General features: G+C 36.5%; 2 protein-coding genes across 3 annotated transcripts; one reads left to right on the top strand and one right to left on the bottom strand.

Annotated features, from left to right (window-relative positions):
* The first annotated feature begins 1601 nt into the window (after window positions 1-1601).
* Window positions 1602-5451, top strand: LOC107802850 (phosphatidylinositol 4-kinase gamma 8-like). The gene is made up of 3 exons (XM_016626426.2): window positions 1602-1787; window positions 2404-2451; window positions 3209-5451. Exon 3 carries the CDS (start codon window positions 3307-3309, stop codon window positions 5023-5025), a length of 1719 nt encoding a protein of 572 aa, XP_016481912.1. The 5' UTR covers window positions 1602-1787; window positions 2404-2451; window positions 3209-3306; the 3' UTR covers window positions 5026-5451.
* A 417-nt stretch (window positions 5452-5868) lies between these two features.
* LOC107802853 (uncharacterized) lies at window positions 5869-10877 on the bottom strand. Of its 2 annotated transcripts, XM_016626428.2 has the most exons (6): window positions 10405-10877; window positions 9279-9365; window positions 8934-9046; window positions 8454-8825; window positions 6709-7432; window positions 5869-6418 (listed from the first exon to the last, which is right to left on the bottom strand). In XM_016626428.2, the coding sequence occupies exons 1-6, from the start codon at window positions 10634-10636 to the stop codon at window positions 6351-6353; spliced, it is 1596 nt and encodes a 531-aa protein (XP_016481914.1). In that variant the 5' UTR covers window positions 10637-10877; the 3' UTR covers window positions 5869-6350. The 2 variants fall into 2 exon arrangements, with proteins under 2 accessions (XP_016481914.1, XP_016481916.1); XM_016626430.2 differs by lacking the exon at window positions 9279-9365 and having other exon boundaries at window positions 10405-10860.
* Window positions 10878-25811: the final 14934 nt, after the last annotated feature.

The following is a 25811-nucleotide window of genomic DNA, read 5'->3' as shown; positions in this document are numbered from 1 at the left end:
CAGTTTATGCAAGACCCCAGGGAACCTCATCTACATGAAACTTATCACATGTTGATGTACCTCAAGAAAGATCCCACATTGGGCTTGTACTTCAGCATGCATCTGATCTTTCCATCACTGCTTATTGTGATTCTGACTGGGCAGCCTGCCCTGATTCTAGGAGGTCTGTGCCTGGTTACATTATCCTTCTAGGAGGCAGTCTTGTGAGCTAGAAGTCCAAGAAACAGGAAACTATTTCCTTGTCCTCAACAGAAGCAGAGTATAGAGCACCTAGGAAGGTGGTGGGTGAGCTGGTATGGCTGCACAGGTTGTTTGAAGAGCTCACTGTTCCTGTCTCCTTGCCCATACATGTACATTGTGATAGCCAGTCTGCTCTACACATTGCAAGGAATCCCGTGTTCTATGAACGAACAAAACACATTGAAGTAGATTGTCATTTTGTGCGCACCAAACTTCAAGAGGGCCTCATTTCCTTGCATCACATTGGCACTACAGAACAACTGGCAGATGTTCTCACTAAAGCACTCACTGGGGTGAAGCATTCCTCTTGTTCTTGGCAAGTTGGCTATGATTACCTCACCTCCAACTTGAGGAGGTATTGAGATTATTCTATATTTATACATTGATGAGTCAGCATAGTTATATTCCAGCTGTATTCCAGCTGTCAGTTTAGTTGTATTCTTTGTTGCTTATGTGTATAAAGAGGACAATACTCAATAATAGATATTTTTGAGTTTTATTTTCCAAATCAGAGACTCCTTACTGTTCATTTCTCTCTCTCTTCGAAATACGTATTCTAGAACATTCTAAATCCTCCATTGAAGGAGGAGTGGAGCTCACTCAGAGCTCATGACCTTGACAGATCTTATGGCAACTATACTCAGCACAAACTGAAAAGCGACATATAGTATTACTGTTAGTGGCGACTAAAGGAGTCGCCGCCGAATCTCGTCACTGATTGATGCGTCGCTAATTAGAGAGGCGTCCTGTAGCACTACCTTTAGTGGCGACTAAAGAGGTCGTCAAAATATCGTCAGTAAAAATATTTACGTGGTCCTCCAACCTTATTTAACTATATACGGACTTTCTCTTTGATGCTATAGATGTTATTATCATCAAATGCTTTATGCATAACTCGAATAGTAAGACCATTCATCACTATATATTATACTCCATTCAAAAGTAAAGTAATTGGAAACTCAAGAAACAACATTGTTTCGAGCTTTTTCAGAGACTTTTTATTTTCACTAAACAAATACTATAAATAACTCTATTTTGAAATCGACAAACTCCTATAACTTTACAATTATGCTAAGATGGAGGTAGATTCACACAATGAAAAAATGATACTAATGTATTAATAAGTGCATAATCTGTGTTCTTGTAAATACTATCACTACTTAACTATTTAATAATAAGTATTTTTACTTCAATTTATCACGTACGAATTAAAACTGATTTGGTCCATACACTGAGTTGGGATAAAATAATTTCCTTCACATAAATGGTTAGCGAGAAAGGCGGGAATGAGAGGAAGTCATTGTAACAGTTTTTCAAAAGAGAGAGAGAATTCTTTTGCTAAAAGAAAGATAACTCCCAGAGACTGGGGACATGCATTGAAAAAAACAAACAAAAAAAAAAGCAAAAAAAAAAAAAAAAGACAGAGAAGAAGGGGGGCCTTTTGTCTCTCAAGAATTTTTAAGTGAAAGGAATTTTTATTTTCTCTCTGTCTACCTCACGCTCAGCCGTTGCTGTTCGTCTCCCTGAATGCCTCACCAGTATTCAGGGTAATATTTTCATTATTCATTTCACATTTAAGGGAATTATAAGTTTTTGTTTTTTTTTCTTCAGAATCTGTTAGAAATCTGTTTAGATTGTAAATCTTCTTGATTTTTATGCAAAGATTGAGATTTGTTGGTATCATTTTCGTATAACATGTTTAATACGAAATTATCATTTTCACAGATGCATGTTTAATGCAAGGGCACTACTAGAAATTGGCGGAAATCTAGATCGGTCGGTATATTAGTAAAACCGACCGAAAACCGATATTGTTCCGCCGGTATAAGCATGGTCGGTAATGTATACCGACCAAGATCTAGTAGTGGGGGTGGAATAGATGGGAGTTTTGTAGTGGTGTATGATTCATATATAAGAGGGAAAAAGATTACTACATTTTCATTGAGTATGATTTTTTCGTAGTTTCTAAACATGTAAATTTTATCCCAAAATTTTTGGGAAATTGATGTGGAATTCGCACCAAAAATTAGATACATAGACCCTCAAGCATCAAACCTGTGATTCTTGTTGGGATAGAAAGAGCAAATAGGATGAGGAAAATGGTTAAATTTAAGGGATTTTGATCAAAGTTGATGGTAACATTCTTCTAATAATTTTTTGTAGTCAATTGTGGCGACTATTAAGCGGAGGAGCGAGGGAACCAACATGATGGTATGTCAAATTCTGTAAATTTCAATTTCTCGACCATGTCCTATTATTTGTATGTATATTTTGTTCATTCCCAGTATAAAATTCATGGGAAATTTCAAAGGGTTCATATATAGCAATGTGGTTATTTGACTTTTGCAGCCTCCTTTACGCGATTTTTAGGTAAGTCTTTATATTTTTCAAATCATTCTTTATCATTTGCTTTCAAGAATTCAATAGTTAAGTATTGTGAGATTACCTCTTGGTCAATTTCAGAAAGAAAGTTTTTTTGAGATGAAGAAACCTGAAAATGTTGCATTTGTTTGGTATAGGCAAGCCTTTTTTAAGGTTGGGGTCAAGTATAGTGGGATTTCTATTGTAATTGTTTCTGGATTTGCTTTATACGATGCATCAACTGAACGAGTACATGACCCTTAATAGGAAGGTGTGGAGGTCGAGGATTAAGGTTGTAGGTTAATAGGTAGTTGTGCGGGTTTCCGGACATTTCCAGTGTTATTAGTGGCAGTCTTATATTCTAATATTGTAGATTTCTATCTTCGTGTTGTTCCTTTTGCGTTGTTTTCTTTTATTTTTTTCTCGTTATTGCTTGTTGCTACTGCTCTTTTCTCATTTTTGGGTAAGGTCTGCGTATTATCTACCCTCCCCAGACCCCACTTGTGAGACTATACTAGGTTTGTTGTTGTAGTTGTTGATGCATTTCTTTACTTTTCTTGCAAGGTGTAAATGCATAGTGATTTTGTTCACCATTTTGAATTTTCAGACAATGTGAAGGATGTTCTCACCAAGGAAGACTAACTCTCTAGGATTCATATTAAAGAATCTCCCTTAGCATGCACTTCTATTGTTGTGTTTACTTGAATGAGATTCTCCAAGATGGCTGTAGCTATCAATCCCCAAAATCACGGGTTCAAGCAATTTGTTCGACCTCCAAGATGTAAGCTTCCATCGTTCTCTCAGCTCGATTACAACATTCTTGAATCAAGCCAAACAAACCTTACACATTCCATACATCATGTTGCCTTTGAGTTACCCAACATCCACAAAAGCGTATCCACACCGTGCTTATCCCTTTCCACGAGATCAGAAGAAGATATTGATAATAATCCAAGAATTGAAATCATTGGTGGCCGACGAGCTCCTAAAGTGCATGCTTTAGTTGTTGAGGTTGCCATAGCTATGGCTTCTGGAATCAAACCTGAGTTACTATCAAGTGGTCTAGGTGGTGCTTACCTTTTTCGGGCGACAAATGGTAATGCAATAGCAGTGGCAAAACCTGCTGATGAGGAACCTCTAGCTTTGAATAATCCAAAAGGATTTGCAGGTCGGATGCTAGGCCAACCGGGCATGAAACGCTCCATCAAGATAGGTGAAACTGGTGTTCGTGAATCGGCTGCCTATCTTCTTGACCATGATGGATTTGCTGGTGTTCCTCCTACAACATTAGTCAAGATTTCTCATGTTACATTCAATGTAAACGATTCGCAATCTGTTTCTGGTTCGACTTATAAAATTGCCTCACTTCAACGGTTCACGGAACATGATTGTGATGCAGGAGACTTGGGTGCTTCAGGCTTTTCAGTTGCTTCAATTCATCGTATAGGGATTTTGGATATACGACTTCTCAATCTTGACAGACATGCTGGAAATATTCTGGTGAAGCAAGGGAAAGAAAGCTATGCAGTTGGTTCTGCTGAACTGGTACCCATAGATCATGGACTTTGCTTGCCAGAATCACTTGATGATCCATACTTTGAGTGGCTGCATTGGCCTCAAGCCTCTATACCATTTTCGGAATCTGAAATGGAGTATATATGTGGTCTTGATCCTTTTAAGGATGCAGATTTACTAAGAAGTGAACTTCCTTCTATTAAGGAATCATCCATTCGGGTTCTCGTGGTGTGCACCATTCTCTTGAAACAAGCTGCTACTTCGGGGCTTTGTCTAGCTCAAATCGGAGAAATGATGACTCGGAAATGTTATGGAGGACAGGAAGAATGGAGCGCATTGGAGAAGATATGTTTTAGTGCCAAGGTTAACATGGAGAGTAAAATAAAAGAGGATAATCAAAGTATCGGCGAAGAGAAAGACAAGAATGATGGAGTTTTTCAATTTGATGACGAAGATGGTGATAACTCAAATCAAGAAGATGAGGAAACTGATGATGAAATCTTGCAAGGATCCCCTTTAAAAGTTAAGCCACCGAAAATTCCAAGGTTTTCGTCTGTTAGGTCTATGGGTAGATTGGTTAATTCATCAATGTTTGGTTATGAAGAAGAATGTGATTTCCAAAACAACACTTCTCACAATTCAGATACCTTAATAGAGGATGATGGTGCTAAGGAAGATGATAACGACGATGAGGAAGATCATAAAGCTGGTGTCCTGTTGAGGAGCATGAGCTTTGGTACGAAAAATTACAAGAATGATAATGGTGAAGGAATTTCTTTTGGTGAAATGAGTAGTGAACAATGGAGCTTATTCTTAGAGGTTTTTGAGAAGCTTTTGCCTGAGGCTTTTGAGGGCAAAAACTGCATGTGTTTGTCTAAGCAAAGATTGGGATCTTCTTGTGAATTCTGAAGAGAATTCTGGTTTATGAGAAGAGAACCACCTGTGTAATTTCAACAAAGTGTAAATTACCAGCCTAAGTTCAAGATAGAATGTAGTTAGATCTTAGCATGAATGGCAAAGAGATGTGCAAATTTGCCATCCTTTCCATACCCTTTTTTTAAGATTAGTCTTCTTGTTTTTTCTACTCCTCTGCAAGGAGTTGTTCTCTTTTTAAATTTTTATTGCTCAAAATATGCTGCCTCCGAATAGTTTGGGAGTGAGGCATGATTGTTGGTTGTATTCATTTGTTTAAAATATAAAGACTAGAACAAAAAGAAACACTAAGGAATTCTATGTTTACTATTATGTTTTTGATACTGTAAGTTGTATTGAATGATGGAAAGTTTCAAATAAATTTTATGCCAAATACAAGCAAGTATTTTTGGCTATGTTATATGGATTCAACTATGTTTATGAATCTAATACGTAAGTGCAGAATTAAGTCACAGTATATTTTATGATTCGGAGGTTGGATCTATCGTTGTTGTTTGTGTATTCTCGTATCCCTTGACTTCTGCGATTACTTGTTATTGCTTTCGTGTCGGCTTTCTGATTGCAGTACCTAGTATATTTAGTTTTGTATTTTTGCTTCGGTTTTCTAATTGGTATGCTTGTTGTTGCCGTTTCTTTTACCGATCCTAAGACGAGGGTCTTCCGGAAATAACCTTTTTGCCTTTTTGGAGGTAGGGGTAAGATCTGCTTACACACTACTCTCCCCAGACCCCACTTGTGGGATTACACTGGATTTGTTGTTGTAAGTTGGATCTATCACCCAATACCATTGATGCATATAAATAAAGTGATAAACATATCTTTGTGGTGAACCATCAAACCATGATACCTGAAAGACCATATTTTTCAAAAGTACAACCAAGAAGTAGAGTCTGCAAATGACATAGGAAGAACAAACTGTCATTCACTAGAATCAGTACTAAGGATCATAGATGATGGTTAGAAGATAATAGGAGCAAAAAGGATTGTTGTACATTTGTTGGTTGTGCTTTTCCCTCCTTATGTTTATGCAAGAGGGATGATACATAACAGTGGCAATGCGTAATCATAGGCCTGTCATCGCTATGACTTTGACCTGAAAATGCATCTTCGCACTGAATCTTCATAGATATATTTACAAGAATATAAGAACATATGTTCATCCAAGCATGAAGGATGCCCTTTTGGTATTGCTCTCTCTGCAAACTCCTAATGTTTGTTTCGTTGCCCAGATGGAATGACGTGGAACTCGTTTTTAGAGGCAAATTTTGTTGTGACAAAAAATAATTGTCCTCCTCCGGCTGCTATGGATGTAGTACGAGTAAAAACAGCAGGAGAGTCCAGAATTTTGAAGAATGAATCCCTTCAGAAGCTGCAGATGTATATATCGTTGCATCAATTTTAGCATCAAGAAAAGAAATTTACTACAAATACGGTGAGGAATACACAAGCATGATTCTGCTTTTGGAAAAAAGCACCAGCTGATTAGAGCTAATATCTTCAAAAATCAATTTGAATAAACAATCTATAATCAGAGTAGAGGAAATTCACTTGCTCAAGAAACTCATTCTCTTCCAGGACTGGAAGAAGAGATGAACTGAAATGCAAGTTTATCGGATTCCCTGTTTGAAAAGTAGATTAGGTTCTCAAGAAAGTACTCACATGAAGATGGCAGGGGTGAAGCGGAAGTAAATATGTCAGGAGGCTCTGCAACAGAATTACTCCTTGGTGGAGGCTGAATATGAGCATATACTACATTGGGCAACGGACTTGAAGCAGTAAGTCCGTGTGGAATAGGATCTGGAGCATGTATTTGCTGGTGCGGCGAGGGAATAATATGAGGTGCACGGATTGGTGCTCGAGAAGGAACCATATGCGAGCGACTCTTCGCCTTTCTTGGATATCTCCCAAAATGACAAGGAGGTTGGGCCTCATGACTCTTGTGCTTTGCAGGTGTAGGGGCAGGTGCAAGTATTGTTACAGATGCTGGTACTGGGGCGTATATAGGTGAAATTTTCCTGCTAATAGATCCACCTCTCTCAACTTTTGGAGCAGGTGATATTGCAGGAGCGAGATTTGAATCTCGATTGTGGTGGTGGTGATGGTGGTAATGGTGATGGGGTAGAGGAGCTGGAGAAGGTGACGGGCTACCACTATCACCACCTCGAGAATGCGGTAGAAAAGAGGACAGGCTAACTTGTTTAACCCTTCCAAATACGGTGTTATTGAGGCCAAGGTTGTCCGAATGAGAACCAATGGTCTGAGACAACTGCTTCAACCTTGACCTGGTGGAATTTATCCCAACTGATAAAAGGACTTTACACTGAACAATAGTGGGAGGATCTACCGTTGAACCTCTTGTATTTGTCAAGCTGATGTACAAGTTCTGCATTGTAACGAGGAAAAAGAAAGAGAAATCAGCATGCTAACACGAAAGATGAGTGCTCTTTAAGTAATAAACGACCAAAGATGAAAGCTTTTCATGTAATAAACATGTAATAATGAAAATATGCAAGCAGCCAACCGGGCATAACTAAACCAAGAAATCCTCTTCTGTGATCAAGGGGATATTGCCTTTAGTGCATGTAAATATGAAGATAAATTCTTTATTGGGGAGCAGTAGATTGCAAAATTGAGACATTGGAAACCTTTTGCCTTTTGGAAAAAACAACTGCATATATATGGATTTACTGTGCCATATTGATGGTTATAACTAGAACTATATTTTTGCGACAACTATTTTCTGTGCTCATGAGATTCACTGAATCAGTATCAAATTTCTAACGCAAACATAACCAATGCCCCTCACGATCTTAGTCATGTAGACCTTTTTAGAAGAAATGGTAAACAATGATACTCCTTTCCACGTAAGTTAGATAGTTTTGCAAGGACTACTATTTTTCAAACAAGATCAAGTGAATGGTTACCGAGGGACAGCACTATCAGATATATACATCCTAGAACAACCTTTATGATCAGGTATAGTCATGGAAAAACATTAAACTTGAAGCAGAAATATGAAAACGTACAGATAGAGGGGTTTCATAATTTATACTATCTATAGTGCACCCTCTATATACCATTTTACTTTGATATAATTATTTGCCTTTCAAATAACTGTCGGCATGAATTAGGAGATTATACACATATAACAATTAGAAAATGTTAGATTAAGAAAAAAGGCAGATGTCTTTCTACGATCAATCAGTCATACAAGATAAGAAATACAAAGGCTAACTATGTAAAGAAAGAAAAATAAGCCAGAGGAAAGTAGAGTTGGAAACAGGACCAGAGGTCGCGAAGAACTTGCTTGATAACAAAAACATCATCAACGGCATGAAGAATAATATCAGAGGAAAGAGAAGATATATATGTCAATGCAGCTAACAGCAATCATAATCACAGACCTCATATGATGAAAGATGTAACCCTGATTTGAGCTGGCTTGTTAGTTCATGAAAATTATCTTGAATTTCATCAATTGAGAAGTTCAAGGTGAAGTTGAAAAGAATCTGGACTTGCTGCATGAGGAATCCGCTCTGTTTAGGGCTCACAGTAATCCCACCTCTGAATTTCAGCACATCAAAGGAAAAAGGATCGCCAAACAAAGATGCTGTCAAGTGCAGGGCTGATTGGCCAGTAATCACAGTTTCAAATTCTGACCTGACTAAACTCAGAGCAGTTAGAGAGACCCTTATATTTTTCACTGCAGAATCAACTGCAAAGACAACCTCCGTTATGTTCGATCCAGCTATATTTTCCAATGATATTATCTCCACCTGTTAGAAGCAGCAAATCAGTTTTTGAGATGGAAGAAATGGCAAAAACATCAAGCTAAGGAAAGGAAGAATGATAGAGATAAACTAGAGATGGATTATTGGTCGTACTTTAGTATTGGAAACACTTATTTCATCAAAAATATCATCTGCAAGTTGCACAATGTGATCCTTCACAAAGGGAACTGGCTTCTCAAGCATGAAACTGGCAACTATATCATGACCTGGAAAACGCAGACACGAGCACATCGATGTGAAAAACTGGAAATATATGCAATGAGCAAAAGATCAATTTCAATCATCTATGAAATAGGTATTTGTTATCATATATAAGTGGGATATTTAGATAACTAAGACATTTTACAAGAGAAACTAACCAAAAGTCTTAAAGCAATAAAACCAGGTTCTTATATCTTAATGCTACAAGCAGATGAAGTTCCATTTTTATTTTGTTACCTGTTTGATAATTTAATTGTTCAATGGCTAAATGTCTATGTTCCCCAGCATACACTTGTTGCTGGATATCAATAAAATTACCTTTACCTGATCAAAAGAAAATGTCCAATGGGTGAATAGGCAATCCAGACATTGACTCAAGAAGTGAAGATAATTACTGGAGATCAAATTAAAATTGTGAAGATAACATCAATTAGACAAAATCAAATGGAAAGGAGATGTGAGGCATTAGGATGCTACTAAGAGATAATCACGATTTAGAGCTCCAAGTGTACTAGTACAAAATTATCAATAGACCATCTTATCAAAACAAAATTATGAATAGACCAAAAGCTTCTCCAGTGACAAGGACATATAAAAACATTATTTAAAAAAAAACAAAAACTTTAACCAACTAGGCCAAACTTCAATTAAGACTTGTCCTCTTCTAGCTCGATTTCCAGAACACAAATGAGAAGGGACACCTCTTAAGGTTCAGTTGGATTGTTTAGCTCAAATAAAGGTAAACAAGCTAAGGAAGCAAACAAAGCATCAATTTAAGGAAGAACAAGACAAGACAAACACTAAGATTTCTTTTCTCAACCACCATGAGTTCGATGCGGACTTTGAAGCAGTTAAAAGTCAATTCATCCTTACATAATCTTCACCTGATAAAGCTTGAGAACACCAAATTCCTCAGAACAGATACACATCCATAATTTATTTTTCCGGTTCCAATTAAACGGTACATTCTGTTCTAACTGAGACACAATAGGTATCTATTCTGATGCTGCAGTCAATATGTCGATATAAGGACCAAAATGCTATCCCCATCTGAACTGCATATCAAGTTAGCAGCAAATAATTTACCTCTTAATTCCATCTCACTAATTGAAAATTCACTTCATTTAAGTAAACTAAAAGAACCGCAAAAGTCAAACATATCAGTCTATTTAAGAAACAAAAACAAAAATATTTCCTGAATTAAACCAGTAGCTTATGCTAACCCTTCATAAAATGGTAATTCAGATTTCAAACAAGGTACAAACCAGATTATAAACTCATAATCACCAATCTAACCCAACATATTAAACAGAAAAATGATACCTTTAAACTTTTTTTGATAAGTAAGCGAAAAAGATTGTACCTTTATATTTGTTGTCAAGATCCAGATACCCCAGATCTCCATTCTTGAAAAATGGTAATAAGAAAATAGCAGAAAGCAAAACTCCCATACCAAGCAGCAATACAAATACACATTTAAAACTCAACAGCCCCTTTAACCTACTGCATCCCCTGCACCTATCCTCTGCATTTTGGTGTGTACTCTGTGCATCCAATGGAGTACCTGCTGATTGCTCTTCTTCTCCCTTCCCCATTGGGAATAATAATAGCAATGTGGATGCCCCTTTTCCTAATCTCCATTTCTACACAAAGAATCCATGGCTTTTTTTCTTTTTTCCTGTTCTTCGAGAAAATAAAGAGAGAAAATTCCTTTAAAGAGTAGTAATGTGTGTGTGTTTTTTTCTTGGGTTAGGGTTAGGATGGAAGTAGAAAGTTGGAAGAGTAAAGTCCACTTACTGCAAAGCAACTGTTCTTAGTTAGTGAGAAAAAGCAGACAGCTTTTGTTTTTTTTTGCTAAAATGGCGTATTATCAACTCCACAGTTGTTTTTGGATGTTGTAATAAATTCACGTAAAAACGGAAAGATTGAAATGCACGGAGTACGTATTTTTTTATTTTTTCCTCATCAACTTTATTTACTCTTTCCAATTGAAATATACCAAATTTTAAAAATAATACTGTAAAATGAATTAAAATTATGAACGCTAACATTGCAAAAAGATTTTATACCAATAATGTAGTTTAACATATGATTTTTACCTCTCTATATTACATATGAAATTTTATTACCCTCCCTAATCAAGTTTTAACTGAATTACATGGTCATATACAATTTACCAATTATATACAAATAAGTTTTAAATGAATATTCCTTTATATTAGGAATTGAATAAGGAATATCAGTTATTTTCTTATCCCTTTATACTTGTCCTCCTCTCTCTCCGTCTCTCTCTCTTCGTCTCTCTACTCTCTTTCTCTATTTTTTCCCCAATTTTTCTTCCTCTGATGTTCTCCGTTTTTTATGCTTTCTTGTTATATAGAGTTTTAATGGAAGTCATCAATGGAATTTCAATCGTTTTAACTTAACAATTCTCTTTCATGTTGCACAATTGATGTTCGAATTAAAATTGTCAACCAATAAATTTTGAAAACGATTGATTCTCCACCATTGACAACTATTAAAAAGGTTCGAAGCTTTGAATTCGAATTTGGGTTTTCAAAAACTATTATTAGTTTGGATTGAGTGTTGTTGCAAACAATTGAGAATATTTTTTGGAGTTTATATCTCAATTTTGAGGGTATTCTGTGAAGATTAGACTTCATTTTAGCCCAATTTCAGATTGAAAATCCAAGATGAAGAAGAAGAAGAAGAAGAAGAAGAAGAAGAAGAAGAAGAATAACACTTGAGATACAATATACTTACGAAATTGTATTAAAGTTATATGTAAATTGTATTTAAGTTGTATTATGTTGTAGTTATATATTTATTTTATTTGAATATTGTATGAAAGTTAAAAAATAGTTATATAATGTATGAATCGTTGTAAGAAATTTGTATTTAAGTTATAAATACTATCTTTTTATATAAAGTTGTTGATATGTATTAAAATTGTATAAAGAGAGAAAATTTTGATTGAAATTTTAGAGAGGAAGAAGAACACACCACATACAAAATATATACAGATCATATACAAAATACATACAAAAGACATATTGTATAAATTTTGTATGAAAATTATATTTAAGTTGTATGATGTTGTAGATATATTTAACTGTGTAAAAATAATATATGTAAATTATAGATAAATTGTATAATATATAATTAGTTGTATAAAATTTATTTTTATTTTATATATTATTGTAGATGTATCAAATTTGTATCAAATTTGTCCGAAATTTTATTTTTAATTTGTATGTTGCTGCACCATACAAATTTATCACTGTACAATAACATTTACAATCTTGACAAAAAAGCTGGAAAGAAAAGAAAATCTAAGTGAATAAGCGCATGCTTTCTCTCTCGGCGCATGCCTGCTAATCTGCGCCGGCCATCGGAAAGAGGGCATGCATGCCTTCGCAGAAGGCACTCCAAACTCAGGCAATGTTATCGCAAGGAAATGCCCTTCGAGGGAAAAAAAATAAACAAGCTATAGATATCCGGGAGGAGATTCAAATAGGATCTGAAATCAATGAAATAGTAACATGTCAACAAAAGGTGACCCAGCAAATTTCTCAAGCGCAAGCATTGAAGCAGTGTAATTCAGTTGTACAAGTTTCAACGAGTGCTGGAAACCACTCTCCAACGAGTAGTGGGCATAAATCATGGGCGGATTTAGTGGAAGAGGAAGAGAGGTCTGAACCAGTGAAGAAGCCATCCATTTGGGACAATTTTGACATCTCAAATGTAACAGATGCTGGATTCAAATTGGAGTATGTTACTCATTCTCTATGTGGTAACTCACCCATTATCGACATTGAATTAGAAGACATTAGCTCTGAAATCGATTATTGGAAAAATGCAGTGGTGTGCTATGTGCTAGGTGCGCACCCTCCCTTTACCGTGATACAGGGATACATCCAAAGGCTGTGGGCAAAGCATGAAATTAACAAAATGGCCATGCTAAAAAATGGGATTGTTCTAGTTCGATTTGACTCTGAGATTTGGAAAAATGATGTAATTTAGGGAGGTATCTATCATTTTGATAACAAGTCTTTTATTGTTAAGGCTTGGAATCCAGATATGGAATTTACTAGGGATGAGCTTTATACAGTACCAATTTGGATTAAGCTCCCAGGTCTGGACTTCAAATATTGGAGCCCAAAAGGATTGAGTAAAATTGGAAGTTTAGTAGGTAAACCGCTAATGGTTGATCAAAATACTGAAAAAGGTCTGGGTTAAACTTTGCTAGACTTTTAGTTGAAGTTGAAATGAATGCTAACCTGCCAGAAATGGTTGTCTTCAGAAATAAAGGAGGAAGTGTGGTAGAACAAAAAGTGATGTATGAATGGAAGCCCACTCTTTGCAAATATTATGACAAGTATGGGCATGATGAGGCAAATTGCAGGAAGAAGAAAGGCTAGAAACCAGTAGTACACGAGAAGAATGGGCAAACTTCTACTGTTGAGCAACAAAATCCTATAGAGATTCAAAAAACTACCAGCCAACAAACTCAAGGGGTAAGGATAGGGTCAGTGACAAATACAAAGGAAGGGACATTGGTCAATACAAAGGAGGTGGGCAATAAAGATGTTTGAGTTACTCCTCAGAGGAATGGTCGCAACCAATTCAAGCAGCAACAGCAGGTGAGGAACCATCTCCAACAGAAGGTGGTTAGTCCTAACACATTCCAAGTGCTTAACAAGGAGGGCCCTAGCAATGGAGGTAATAACCTTGCAACCGAGCAGAATGATGATAAGTACTTAACATGAGGAAGTAGCATAAATATGGGAGGTCAAAGGATTCCCAATCAAGATAATGGTTAACTGTCTTTGATGGAATGTAAGAGGGCTAAACAACCCAAATAAGCAAAAGGAAGTTAAATTCCTTTGCAATAAAGAATGGGTAGGATTAATTGGATTGTTAGAAACAAAAATAAAAAGTAATATGATTGAAGCTATGGCAGGAAAACTATTTGGAGGATAGATTTATACTACAAATCTAGATAGCCACTATAATGGAAGAATATGGATCACATGGAGGCCAGACTACTATATTGTGAGGCCAATAGACATTACAGCTCAGGTTGTCACTTGTGTTGTCCAACATATACCATCAAGGTTGAAATTTATTATGTCATTTGTTTATGCTTTTAACACTAGAGAGGAAAGGAAGGAACTATGGAGCACATTGGAGAAATATAGCATGGTCTGTAAGCAACCTTGGATAATATCAGGAGATTTTAATTCAGTTCTGACTGTAGATGATCGTGTGGGAGGCAACCCCATAACATGGTCAGAGGTTGTAGATTTCCATCAATGTGTGGAAACTTGCGGATTAATTGAGCTTCCCCATGTAGGACAAAGATATACATGGAATGATAGACGCAGTAGTGGACAGAGGATTTTCTCAAAGATTGATTGAGTTTTCATCAACAATGTATAGCTAGACACAATGCCATTATGTAAGTCTAATTTTCTCCCAGAAGGTATAAGTGATCATAACACAGTAAAGATCACATTCTTGGAGGAAAAGCAAAGGTTTAGGAGATCATTCTAATTCTGTAATGTTTGGGCTACACAATCTCAGTTCAAAGAGAAGGTAGAAGCAGGGTGGAACATGCAGATACAAGGCTGTAAAATGTTGCAGGTGGTCAGAAGACTGAAAAGTATGAAAAGAGGGTTGAAAGAGCTAAATTCTAAGTCTTGTAAGAGCATCATTGCTGAATCAGAGCATGATAGAGAGAACCTCAGGCAAGCCCAAGAGTTACTCCAATATGATCCTCAGAATATGGCCTTCCAAGAATTGGAGAAAGAGAGATACATCAAATTTAGACAATCCTCTTACATAGCTGAAATGCACCTGCAACAGACAAGTAAGGCTACCTGGGTGAAACTAGGTGATGCCAAAACAAATTATTTCTACTCAATAATTAAACATAGGAAGTTGAAGCAGGATACCACTCAATTAAAGGATGCAACAGGTAACTGACAGACCGATCCTGACATAATTGCAAGTATTTTTTTTTTATTAGTATAAGGAAATACTAAGGAGGAGAAGCAATTACAGAATTAAGGCTTTTGGAAGTATATTGAAGTTGGGGCCAATGTTGTACACAATACAACAACTCAAACTACTAGAGCCATATACTGAGAAGGATGTTAAAATGGTTTTTGTCCAGATTGATCAAAATAAGAGTCCAGGTCGAGATGGATATGGGAGTGGTTTCTTCAAGGCAGCCTGGGAAATAGTAGGTAAAGACATTATTGATGTTGTTCTGGAATTCTTTCATAATGGCAAACTCCTGAAGCAGGTAAATTCTACCAACATTGCTTTAATACCAAAGACTGCAGCACCTGAAAATGCTAGTCAGTACAGGCCTATATCATGCTGCAATGTCCTATACAAGGGTATATCAAAGTTGATTTGCACAAGACTAAAAGATGTAATAAATTCTATTGTTGCTGATAACCAGTCTGCCTTTGTGCAAGGTAGATCTATGATACATAATATTTTGATTTGCCATGACCTCCTGTGGCACTATGAAATAAAAACTACTCCAAGATGCTTGATGAATATTGACCTCAGAAAAACTTATGATATGGTAAGCTGGAAGTTCTTAGAGGAAGTTCTAAGAGGTTATGGATTTTCTGAAAGATTCACACATCTAGTGATGACATGTGTGACTTCTCCAACCTTTACCATAAAAGTAAATGGAGAGGGCCGTGACTATTTTGAAGGAAAAAGGGGACTTAGACAGGGGAATCTTATGTCTCCCCTCTTGTTTGTCCTTGTCATGGAGTATTGGTCTAGAACTCTAAAGTACATGTGTGCTCTTCTAGATTTTGCTTTCCACCCAATGTGTAAGCAAGTACACCTCTCACACTTGATTTTTGTTGATGACCTAATGATCTTTTGTAAAGCAAACACTAACTATGTCAAAAGAGTTATGGAGGCCTTAACACATTTTAGTGATGTCTCTGGATTGGTTGCAAACATGGAAAAATCTAGCATTTTCATGGTTGGGATAGATGATCACATAAGGGGTCAATTACTTGATATCACAGGATTTACTCAAGGTACCTTTCCCATAAGGTATCTTGGACTGCCTCTCTCATATAAAAAGTGGAACAAATTGTAATATCAATAACTGGTGGACAAAATCACAGATAGAATCAACACTGTGTACTCTAAGCATTTGTCCTATGCAGGTAGACTTCAGGTAGTACTGCTAGTGCTATTTTCCTTTCATAGTTTCTGGGGATCTGCTTTCATTCTTTCGCAAAGCATCATCAAAGAAGTTGACATGAAATGCAGGGACTACTTGTGGGGTGGTACAGTAGAGAAAAAGAAGATTTCATTAGTGGCATGTGAAAAAGTTTGTAGACCAAAGAAATATGGGGGATTGAATGTCAAAAACTACAGGGATTGGAACATGGCATCAATTGGTAAATTGTTATGGCAACTATCTGAGAAGAAGGATTCCCTGTGGGTGAAGTGGGTTCATAGCATTTACATGAGAATAAATACTAATATTTGGACACATAAACCACCCCAAGATTGCAGCTGGTATTGGAAGAAGATAAATGCATTGAAAGATATCATGCAAGGATGGTATACTCAGGTAAAATATAATTTGAAAGAGAATATGCAATACTCAATAACTAGCAGCTACAATGCACTGGTGGGACAACAAGGTCGACTAAAGATAGCTGAATTAAAATGGACAACACTTGTCCAACCAAAACACAGATTTGGCGTATGGTTATTTGTGCAGGGTAGGCTGCTGACTAAGGCAAGATTGAGACATCTTCATATCCCAGTAGAAGATGATACCTGTTGTCTTTGTTCAAGCCAAGTTGTGAAGACGCCATTGCATCTGTTCGCAGAATGTGACTGGATAGGAGAGATGTGAGAAGGTATTCAACAATGGACAGGAATTCATATATGAAAAGGAGAAGTTCACAGGGTGCTAGAAGGAATAAAGAGAAGGAAATGTCATCAATTTCAAAAGGAGATAATTGCAGCAATCTGGGGAGCAGTGCTCTATCATGTATGGAGAGCTAAAAACTGGAAAACTTTTAGAGGAATTAATGTAAATACTGATGTAGTGCTGTCACAGATCAAAAGAGAGAGTGTATATATAATAGAGCATTCTAGGAAGGCTAGAGGTTGTCATAGTTTGATACATAGACTACTTTGTAATTAGCTGATATGTCAGAGGCCTGTTCTTCTTAGCTTTGGAAGAAATGTGCTCTTTAAGTGTATATATTTTTTTGTGAGTTATGGTATTATTTACATTTTTACCCAAAAAAAAAAAATCTATGAAGACATTTGAATAAATGAATAGGGTTATTTGGTTGCCCTCAAGATGATTTGTTCTTCATACCAGTGAACTCCTTTTCTTGCTATTTCTTCAAGTATCTCTGTGCAGTAGCATTTACAATCTTAACGAAAAATTTGAGTAGCATGTTCATAACCACGCCATTCCAAACTGAAGCAAATGAGAAATTCCATTTGTTCTCCTAACAAGATGAAGTAATGAATCAGCAAAAAAAGAATCATGATTACGATCATGATATTGATGGAACGTATAAATCCCCTAATTTAAGGCACTAGTAATGGATTGTGTGTACATATATATATATATATATAGATAGATAGATAGATAGATAGATAGATAGATAGATAGATAGATAGATAGATAGATAGATAGATAGATAGATAGATAGATAGAGAGAGAGAGAGAGAGAGAGAGAGAGAGTAGGGAAATAGGAGAGGAGAGAAAAAAGAAAAAGGGTGTAACTAAATCCCATAATTTAAGGCACTAGTAATGAAATGTATATAATTTGTAAGTAATCCTTGTTTAGGGCGGGTAATATATAAAATTAGAATAATTTTAGTAAATAAGTTTTAAATATTGTATAAGAAAAAAAAAATCTTTTTTTTTGTCAAGAGGATACAATATTATAATACTAGGTTAAAATTGTTCTTACATTCGGCTGTTGAGTAAAATTTGCATGGGGCGCCCAATTTGATCGCCACTTTTTAACTTATACCTCTTTTATTTTTTTTTGTTTGCATCCATACCCGATTTTTTGTTAAAAGTATTTTAAAAAGATAATTTTACCCTTCTTTAATAAAACATTACTTTCTCTCCAAGTATACGGCATATTGTCTCTTGTCTCTGTCTCTCTCTCTCTCCTTCGCGGTTTTTGATTATTCTCTGAAATCAAACGATTTTCGCCATTGCATTTTGCTTGATTAGCAACTATTTCTTCTCCAACAAAATTAAGTATAATCACAGTTACGATTTTAATGGTTGCTTTTGTATATTGCATTAACTATGTATGGGGTTTTAATTTAGGATTAATTTTATGATTTAATTTTTGGGTTTTTTTGTTGATAGTAATCTTAGTTGAATCGTATTTTTTTATTTGTGCTAAAATAGTTTCATAGGCTTTACTTTGATCAATGCATTAGTTTTGTAGGTTTTACTTTTACGATTAGTGTTTTTAGGTTTTTTGAAATTGTGTTTGTGTTTTTTAATAAAAATTCTATATATTCTTCAGTGATTGTTTGAGATGTTGAAATATTTAAAAATTTTGAGACTAGAAAAGATGATGCTATTAAAGTTTGAAGTTTATAATACTTCAAGGATAACTTAAGTCTATACAGTCTGAAGTTAGAGAGCTTTAAAATATAACTTAAGACAAATTGTGCTAAAGTTTTTAATGATTCTTTTGATAATGTTCTGAAATTATTTTTCCAACCAGTAATTATTTTCAACATATGGCATCTGGAAAATCCAAAGTACCTAAAGATCCTAAAGCACCTAGAATACGTAAAGCTCCTTCAGTCCTTGTTACTCTACCTACAAAACCAGGGGAGAGATATTATGAGTTTGGAGATTGGTTTAACTGTTCTGCTTACTGGAAGGAAAACCACGATTTAAAGGGTTTAATTGCATCTTTCTTGACTCCTGCACAACAGGAGAAGCTGAATAATGGTACATTTCGGTATATCATGGCTATGGAGAATTTTCATTGCAGCATGAAGTTGGTTCATGCCATGACCCCAAGTTCCCTCCGTGGGATGTAGTGACGATACCTAGTCTCTAAGACTAGGTAAGTCTAACAACATGCAGAATAATTGAAATAATAACTTAGAATCTCAAAACTTCAGCAACTACATGTATAAAATTTGTAACTCAATATGTACAACTCCCAAAACCTGGTAAAATATAAGTCACAAGCTCTAAATAACAGTACTGAACAATCATATACATCACTGTCTATAATAGTGTAATGAAATAAAGAAAAAAAATAGGATAGAAGGGGATTCTGAGGCCTGCGGACGCGGGCAGGTGTACCTTGAAGTCTCCAAAGCAACCTCAGCTCACTAATTCCGGGACTGATAGGAAGTTCCTGGATCTACACAAAAAGATGTGTAGAAGCATAGTACGAGTACACCACAGCAATACCCAGTAAGTGCCAAGCCTAACCTCGGTAGAGTAGTGACGAGGTCAGGTCAAGGCCCTATTGGAGATAATAAGAAACAACACGAAAGATATAACTATATAATGATAATGACAATGGAAATGAAACAATAAGGGAATTATGAAAAGTTAACAACACAAAATCAAGACAGTCAATACAATACAGAAGGAAATAAGGACTTACATGTTAAGAAAACAAACAACCAAGACAAATACAGCAAATAAAGAAAGATCAACAAGGGCCACTACTGAGGTACCGCCTCGTAGTCCCAAATCATAAAAGTAACTCACAGTCTTTCCTTATATCATCGTTGGAGCCTTTACATTTAGTTTTTGAAAATTATTTTTCTCGAAATAGCATCCCGCGTTTTAGCTCACCTTATCACATCGCATGGCTTCTAGTAGTTCCCCTACTAGCTACGCGTATCAAGTCCACCTTATCTCACCATATGCGTTTCAACACCCAGACCTTATACCACCGTATGCGTATCAATATGACAACGTATCACAATTCGCACCTAAAGTGCCCAATAACACAACTTGCCAGAAAAACCAAAAAATAACAAAATTTCACAATAAAAAGCCCGCGACTCATCAATATACACAAAGTCTCAGCAATAACAGCCGGAGAGTAACTCAATAAAATGATATTTCACAACTTACACTCTGCTTCAGTAGGAACCACGGCCTTTGCAACTCAATACCAAATTCAACAGCAAGATATTCTGAGAATAGCAATTTCAAGTAAAGAATTCAACAGTTAAATAATAAATACGGAATAAAAGAAAGCAAGTAATTCAACTAAACATATAAGACACATCGCAAATAATAGATAAGACAAGTAGACATATGAAATTAGACTAAATATGGTGACTATAACATGTTAAAGTAACTCAATTAGAGCATGAAAGGAAACTGCATAACTAAAAATCGGAAATTTTAACATTTAGCCCGTGTACACACTCGTCACCTTGCGTACACGGCCTTCGCATATCACAATTATCACAATAATACCAAATTCTAAGGGAAATTTCTCCCACACAAGGTTAGACAAATCACTTACCACAAATCACGCTAAATCAATCAACTAGAATGTCTTTCCCTTGATTTTCCAACTCCGAACGGCTCGAATCTAGCCAAAATAATTTCATACTATAAATATAACTATAGGAAACTAATTTAAATAATGAAATTACGATCTTTGCAAAGAATTGAGAAATCGACCTAAAAAAGTCAACTCGAGCATGCGTCTCGGAACTCGACCAAAATTATAAAAATCGAACACCCATTTGATATCGAGTCCAACCATACAAGAACTATTCAAATCCGACCTCATTTCGCCTTTCAAAACTCAAACATTTAGCCTAAGGAGTTTCCACCAATTTTTCCCAATTTCCTGGGCTGGGCTCCTCTGCTTCTGTGATGACCAAGCCACACTTGCGTGTCCGCACTTGCGGCCAGACCCTCTGCAGGTGCGATGACACTAGAACATCAACACTTCAGTAAAACACTAAGTCCAAAAATGATCCGATTTCCATCCGATTCACACTCAGGGCCCCCGTGACCCCGTCCTAAAATACCAACAATTTCTAAAACACATAACGGATCCACTTGAGGCCTAAAATCACATCAAACAACGTAAATTCTATGAATCGCAATCCAAATTCAAGCCTAGGTAATTATGAACTTTCGAATTTCGAAACCAACGTCGATTCATACCAAAACAACTCTGATTGACCTCAAATTTTGTACACAAGTTATAAATAACATTACGGACCTATTGAAACTTCTGGAATCGTGTCCGAACGTGATATCAATTAAGTCATGTCCCGGTCAAATTTTCCAAAATCTTTCAACTTTCGCCAATTCACGCCGAAACGACCTACAAACCTCCAAATCAACATCCGGACACACTCATAAGACCAAAATCACCTTACGGAGTTATTGGAACCATCAAAACGCCATTCAGGAGTCATCTTCACACAAGTCAAAGTACGGCCCCTACGACTTAATTCCCAACTTAGGGACTATGTGTCCCATTTCACTCTGAAACAGACCCCAAAACCAAAAACAACCACCCCGACAAGTTACATAACCACAATATAGCATAGAGCAAGAATGATTTAGGGGATCGGGGCAAAAATACTCAAAATGACCGGTCGGGTTGTTACAGTTCATGATTTGATTCTTTCTCGCGTATTCACAATTGATCGAGATTCCATTAGTTTCAAAATTTTTGGTTGTGATGTGTCGTTCAACCTTGAAGACTTTTACATTATGTGAGGTTTGAGGATCACAACACATAATATTAAAAAACCAATTAAAAGAGAGAGTAAGATTCTGAAGCGCTATTTTGGGAAGTCTAAGGGTGTGACCTTGAAGGACATTCAAGAGTAAATGATATGGAATCAAATTAAAAAGGATGATGTGAATTTCGAACACATATGCGAGAGTGATGGAGATGCTGTGAAGCTTATAGAAATTCTTAGTTTGGAGTCTATTTTGTTCGTAAGAAAGCATGAATCAACTGTGTTGGAGGAGTATGCAGCTATTGTTGAAGACGATGAGGCTTGTCTTAATTATCCTTGGGGTAATGCGTCTTATGATAAGCTTATTACCTCAATGAAATATGCTTCGGACAACAAGGACAAAACAATGCAGATAAGTATAATGTAGGCGGATTTCCATATCCATTATGTGTTTGGTTCTATGAGCGCTTCCCAAATATTGGCGACAAGTATTTACAAGATGACGACTACATTGATGTCCCTCAGGTTCCCAGGATGTTACGTTATCCATCTTTGGGAGAGCCTAAATTTAAAGAACTTCATGTGGATTACTTCAGTAATCATGGTGTAAGTTAATGTTCTTTATTTTTTTTTTTTGTAGTTTTGTAAATATGTTGACATATCAGTTTTATTTTATTTTTTCTAATATACTTATTTATATTAAACAAAAATATCGGACATTTAGGGTATTGGAGATAATTCCTACTGAAGAGGAATTGAATTCAATGCATTTAATTGGACAATTACCATGCAGCCGTAGTCGTTTGACGGTATTGAATTCGGTTCCTTCAACTGATGAATCACCACATAGTTGGAGTCGATCAAAAGAAACCAATCTAACTCCTGTAAAGGAGAATCACCTCATACCCAAGGTTGTTCTAATCGTTCTACAATAACGTTTGATGATGAGTTAATTAACACAGTATGTCGTGTAAGTTTATTTTTGTGTTTAATCTGAAGTTTTTCATGTTATGTTTTGCTCAATTATAACATGTTTTATGTGATGTTTTTGTTATGTATTTTGCTGAACTTCAGCATTATTTTTGAGCTGAAGTTTTTGTTCTGTAGTTTGAGGGATCGAGTATCTCCACATGATGTATTATGATTTGTGTAAATTGTTGGTGTTGGTTTTCAAGTTATCCGGAATTGATTTGGAAGAATGAACTTCAAGTTTTAAGCTTTGAGTTGGAAGAGTTGACCAAGTTTAACCTTTTAGTATTGGATCTCGGAATGGAGTTTTGTGGGTTCCGTTAGCTCTGTTGGGTGATTTTGAACTTAGGAGCGTGTCCGGATTATTATTTGGAGGTTCGTAGTCGAATTAGTCTTGAAATGGCGGAAGTTGGATTTTTGGGAAGTTTGACCGGGAGTTGACTTTTTGATATCAGGGTTGGGTTTCGATTCCGGAAGTTGGAATAGGTCTGTAATGTCAAATATGACGTGTGTGCAAAATTTGAGGTCAATCGGGCGTGTTTTGATAGGTTTCGGCATCAGTTGTAGAAGTTGAGATTCCAAAGTTCATTGATTTTGACTCGAGGTGCGATTTGTCATTTCGAGGTTGTTATGCATGAGTTGAAGCCTCGAGTAGGTTCCTTTCGTCACATGGAACTTGTCTGCAAAATTTGGCGCCATTTGGAGTTGATTTGATGTGGTTCGGATGTTTGGTTGTGATTCTAGAAGTTCTTGAAGTTTCCTTTGATCTTCATGCGTTTTGGCATCCGATTCGTGATTCTAGAGGTTATTTTGATGTTTTGATCACTCGAGCGAGTTCTTGTTATGTTTTTAGACTTGTGTGGGCGTTTGGGTTGGAGCCTTGGGGGGCTCGAGTGAGTTTCAGATTGGTTTCTGATTGTTTTTGTTTAAAGTTTGAGTGTTGGTTCTGGTGTCATCGCATCTGCGATGTTTTGGTCGCAAATGCGGCTATCACATTTGTGAAGTAGCCTCGCATTTGCGAACCTGAGCTGCTGGGCTGGAGTCCACTTTTGCAAAGAATTTCTTGCATTTGCGATGGCGCTCCCTTCGCATTTGCGAAGCTTTTGCTCGCAAATGCGACCTTAGCAGAATCCTCCAGTTCGCATTTGCGATAATTTATTCATATTTGCGGGGGTCACATTTGCGAACCCCCTGTCGCAAATGCGACATCTGCAGCCGGCTAAATGCTGAGAATTCTGAGACTTAGCTTCATTTTGTTATATTTTAAACCCTAACTTCGATGGGAGGCGATTTTGTGAAGGGATTTTCATACCAAATCATTGGGTAAGTGCCTCTAATCAATTCTAAACTATATTTCATGATTTTATATAAGATTTAACGTCAAATTCATGAGAAATCTAGGGAAAATTTGGGAATTTTGTCAAAACTTTGAAAAATGGAAATTTGAGATTTGAGATTCGAATAGGACTCGAATTTAAAAACAAAACACGTATTTGGACTCGTGAGGCTATGGGTAGTCAAGACCTACCCTTGGACCCGGGTTTGATCGGGTGGGCCCGGGGTTTGACTTTTGTTGACTTTTAGAAATTTAATAGAAAATCATAGCTTTATTAATTGAAATTGTTTTCTCTTGCATTGTGTGATGTATTTAAGTCGTCTTTGGCTAGATTGAGCTGAGCGGAGGTGCATTTGTAAAGGAAAAAAGCTAAATTGAGTATTGAGTTAGGCGAATTTAGGTTTGTATCTTGCCTAACTTTGTTGAGGAAATTTTTCCTACTATTTGACATTGTTTGCTATATGCAGGGGTGATACATATATGAGGTAACGAGCATATATGCATGTGCCAGGGTTAACCATGCTCGGGGGTAAATTATGTTATAAATTGTGTCTTGTAGAATCACGTGTCCTTCTTGCTTCATGCTTTACTTGGCTCCTAGATACTAAGAACATAGTATTAAATGTTAGAAACTAAGACTTAGCTTATTATAACTTGATCAAATTTGATGGAAATTTTGAGAATACATTGTTGTGTTTAATTATGTCATCAATACGCATAATCATTAATACATTTCTACGTCCGATATTCTTGAGATACTAGATTCTATACATGTGTTGTAGATCATTTGTGTCACGATCCAAAAACCCAGCCTGTCGTGATGGCGCCTATCGATGGTACTAGGCAAGCCAACTTTCCCAAAATACTCCAGTAGTTCAAATAAAGAGGTAGTTTAAAACTTTTTTATATCAAAAATTTTCGTAATAACCAAAGTTGAACTCAATATAGAATCAAAATGCAGAAACTAGCCCCAAACATCGGGGTGTCACTAAGTCATGAACATGTAGATAACCAAACTAATACAACCAGTGCCTAAGTATCAATACAAGATAGAAAGAAATATAGAAGGAGAGACAAGGTCCTGCGGACGCCGGCAACTACCTCGTAGTCTCAGGTACTCGATCGCGCTCGAACTCGGTGACCTCCGTGATCAAATATACCTGGATCTGCACATGAAGTGCAGGGTGTAGTATGAGTACAACTAACTCAACAAGTAACAGAAATAAATAAGGAACTGAGAAGCAGTGATGAGCTTTACAATACAATTCACTTTCAATAATTCCAACAAAGAGTAGGCATGCTTTCGAATCCAGCAGTTTAAGTCAAATCAATTCTATACAGTTCAAGTTCATGTATTCTAGATATAAAATCTTTCAGAGAATTTCACAACAATAACAGATAGCAACTAAGTGGAACAACAAATGAAAAGCAAGAACGGCCTCTTAGGGCAACAATCACTCAACTCGTCACAATAGTTCAACCACTCGGCTCTCAGCCCTCAGCACTCACACTCAATGGGTACCCGTGCTCACTGGGGGTGTGTACAGACTCCGGAGGGGCTCCTACAGCCCAAGCGCTATATTGTTGTGGCGTGCAACCCGATCCATACATTACTACGGCGTGCAACCCGATCCAAGTACTGCTGCGACGTGCAACCCGTTCCAATATCATGGCCCGAAGGCTTGTTGTGGCATGCAACCCGATCCAACATTTACTATGGC

Source organism: Nicotiana tabacum, chromosome 24 (assembly GCF_000715075.1).
Source record: "Nicotiana tabacum cultivar K326 chromosome 24, ASM71507v2, whole genome shotgun sequence".
Lineage (NCBI taxonomy): Eukaryota > Viridiplantae > Streptophyta > Magnoliopsida > Solanales > Solanaceae > Nicotiana > Nicotiana tabacum.
The sequence above is the reverse complement of the archived record's forward strand: the minus strand, read 5'-3'. Positions and strand labels throughout refer to the sequence as shown.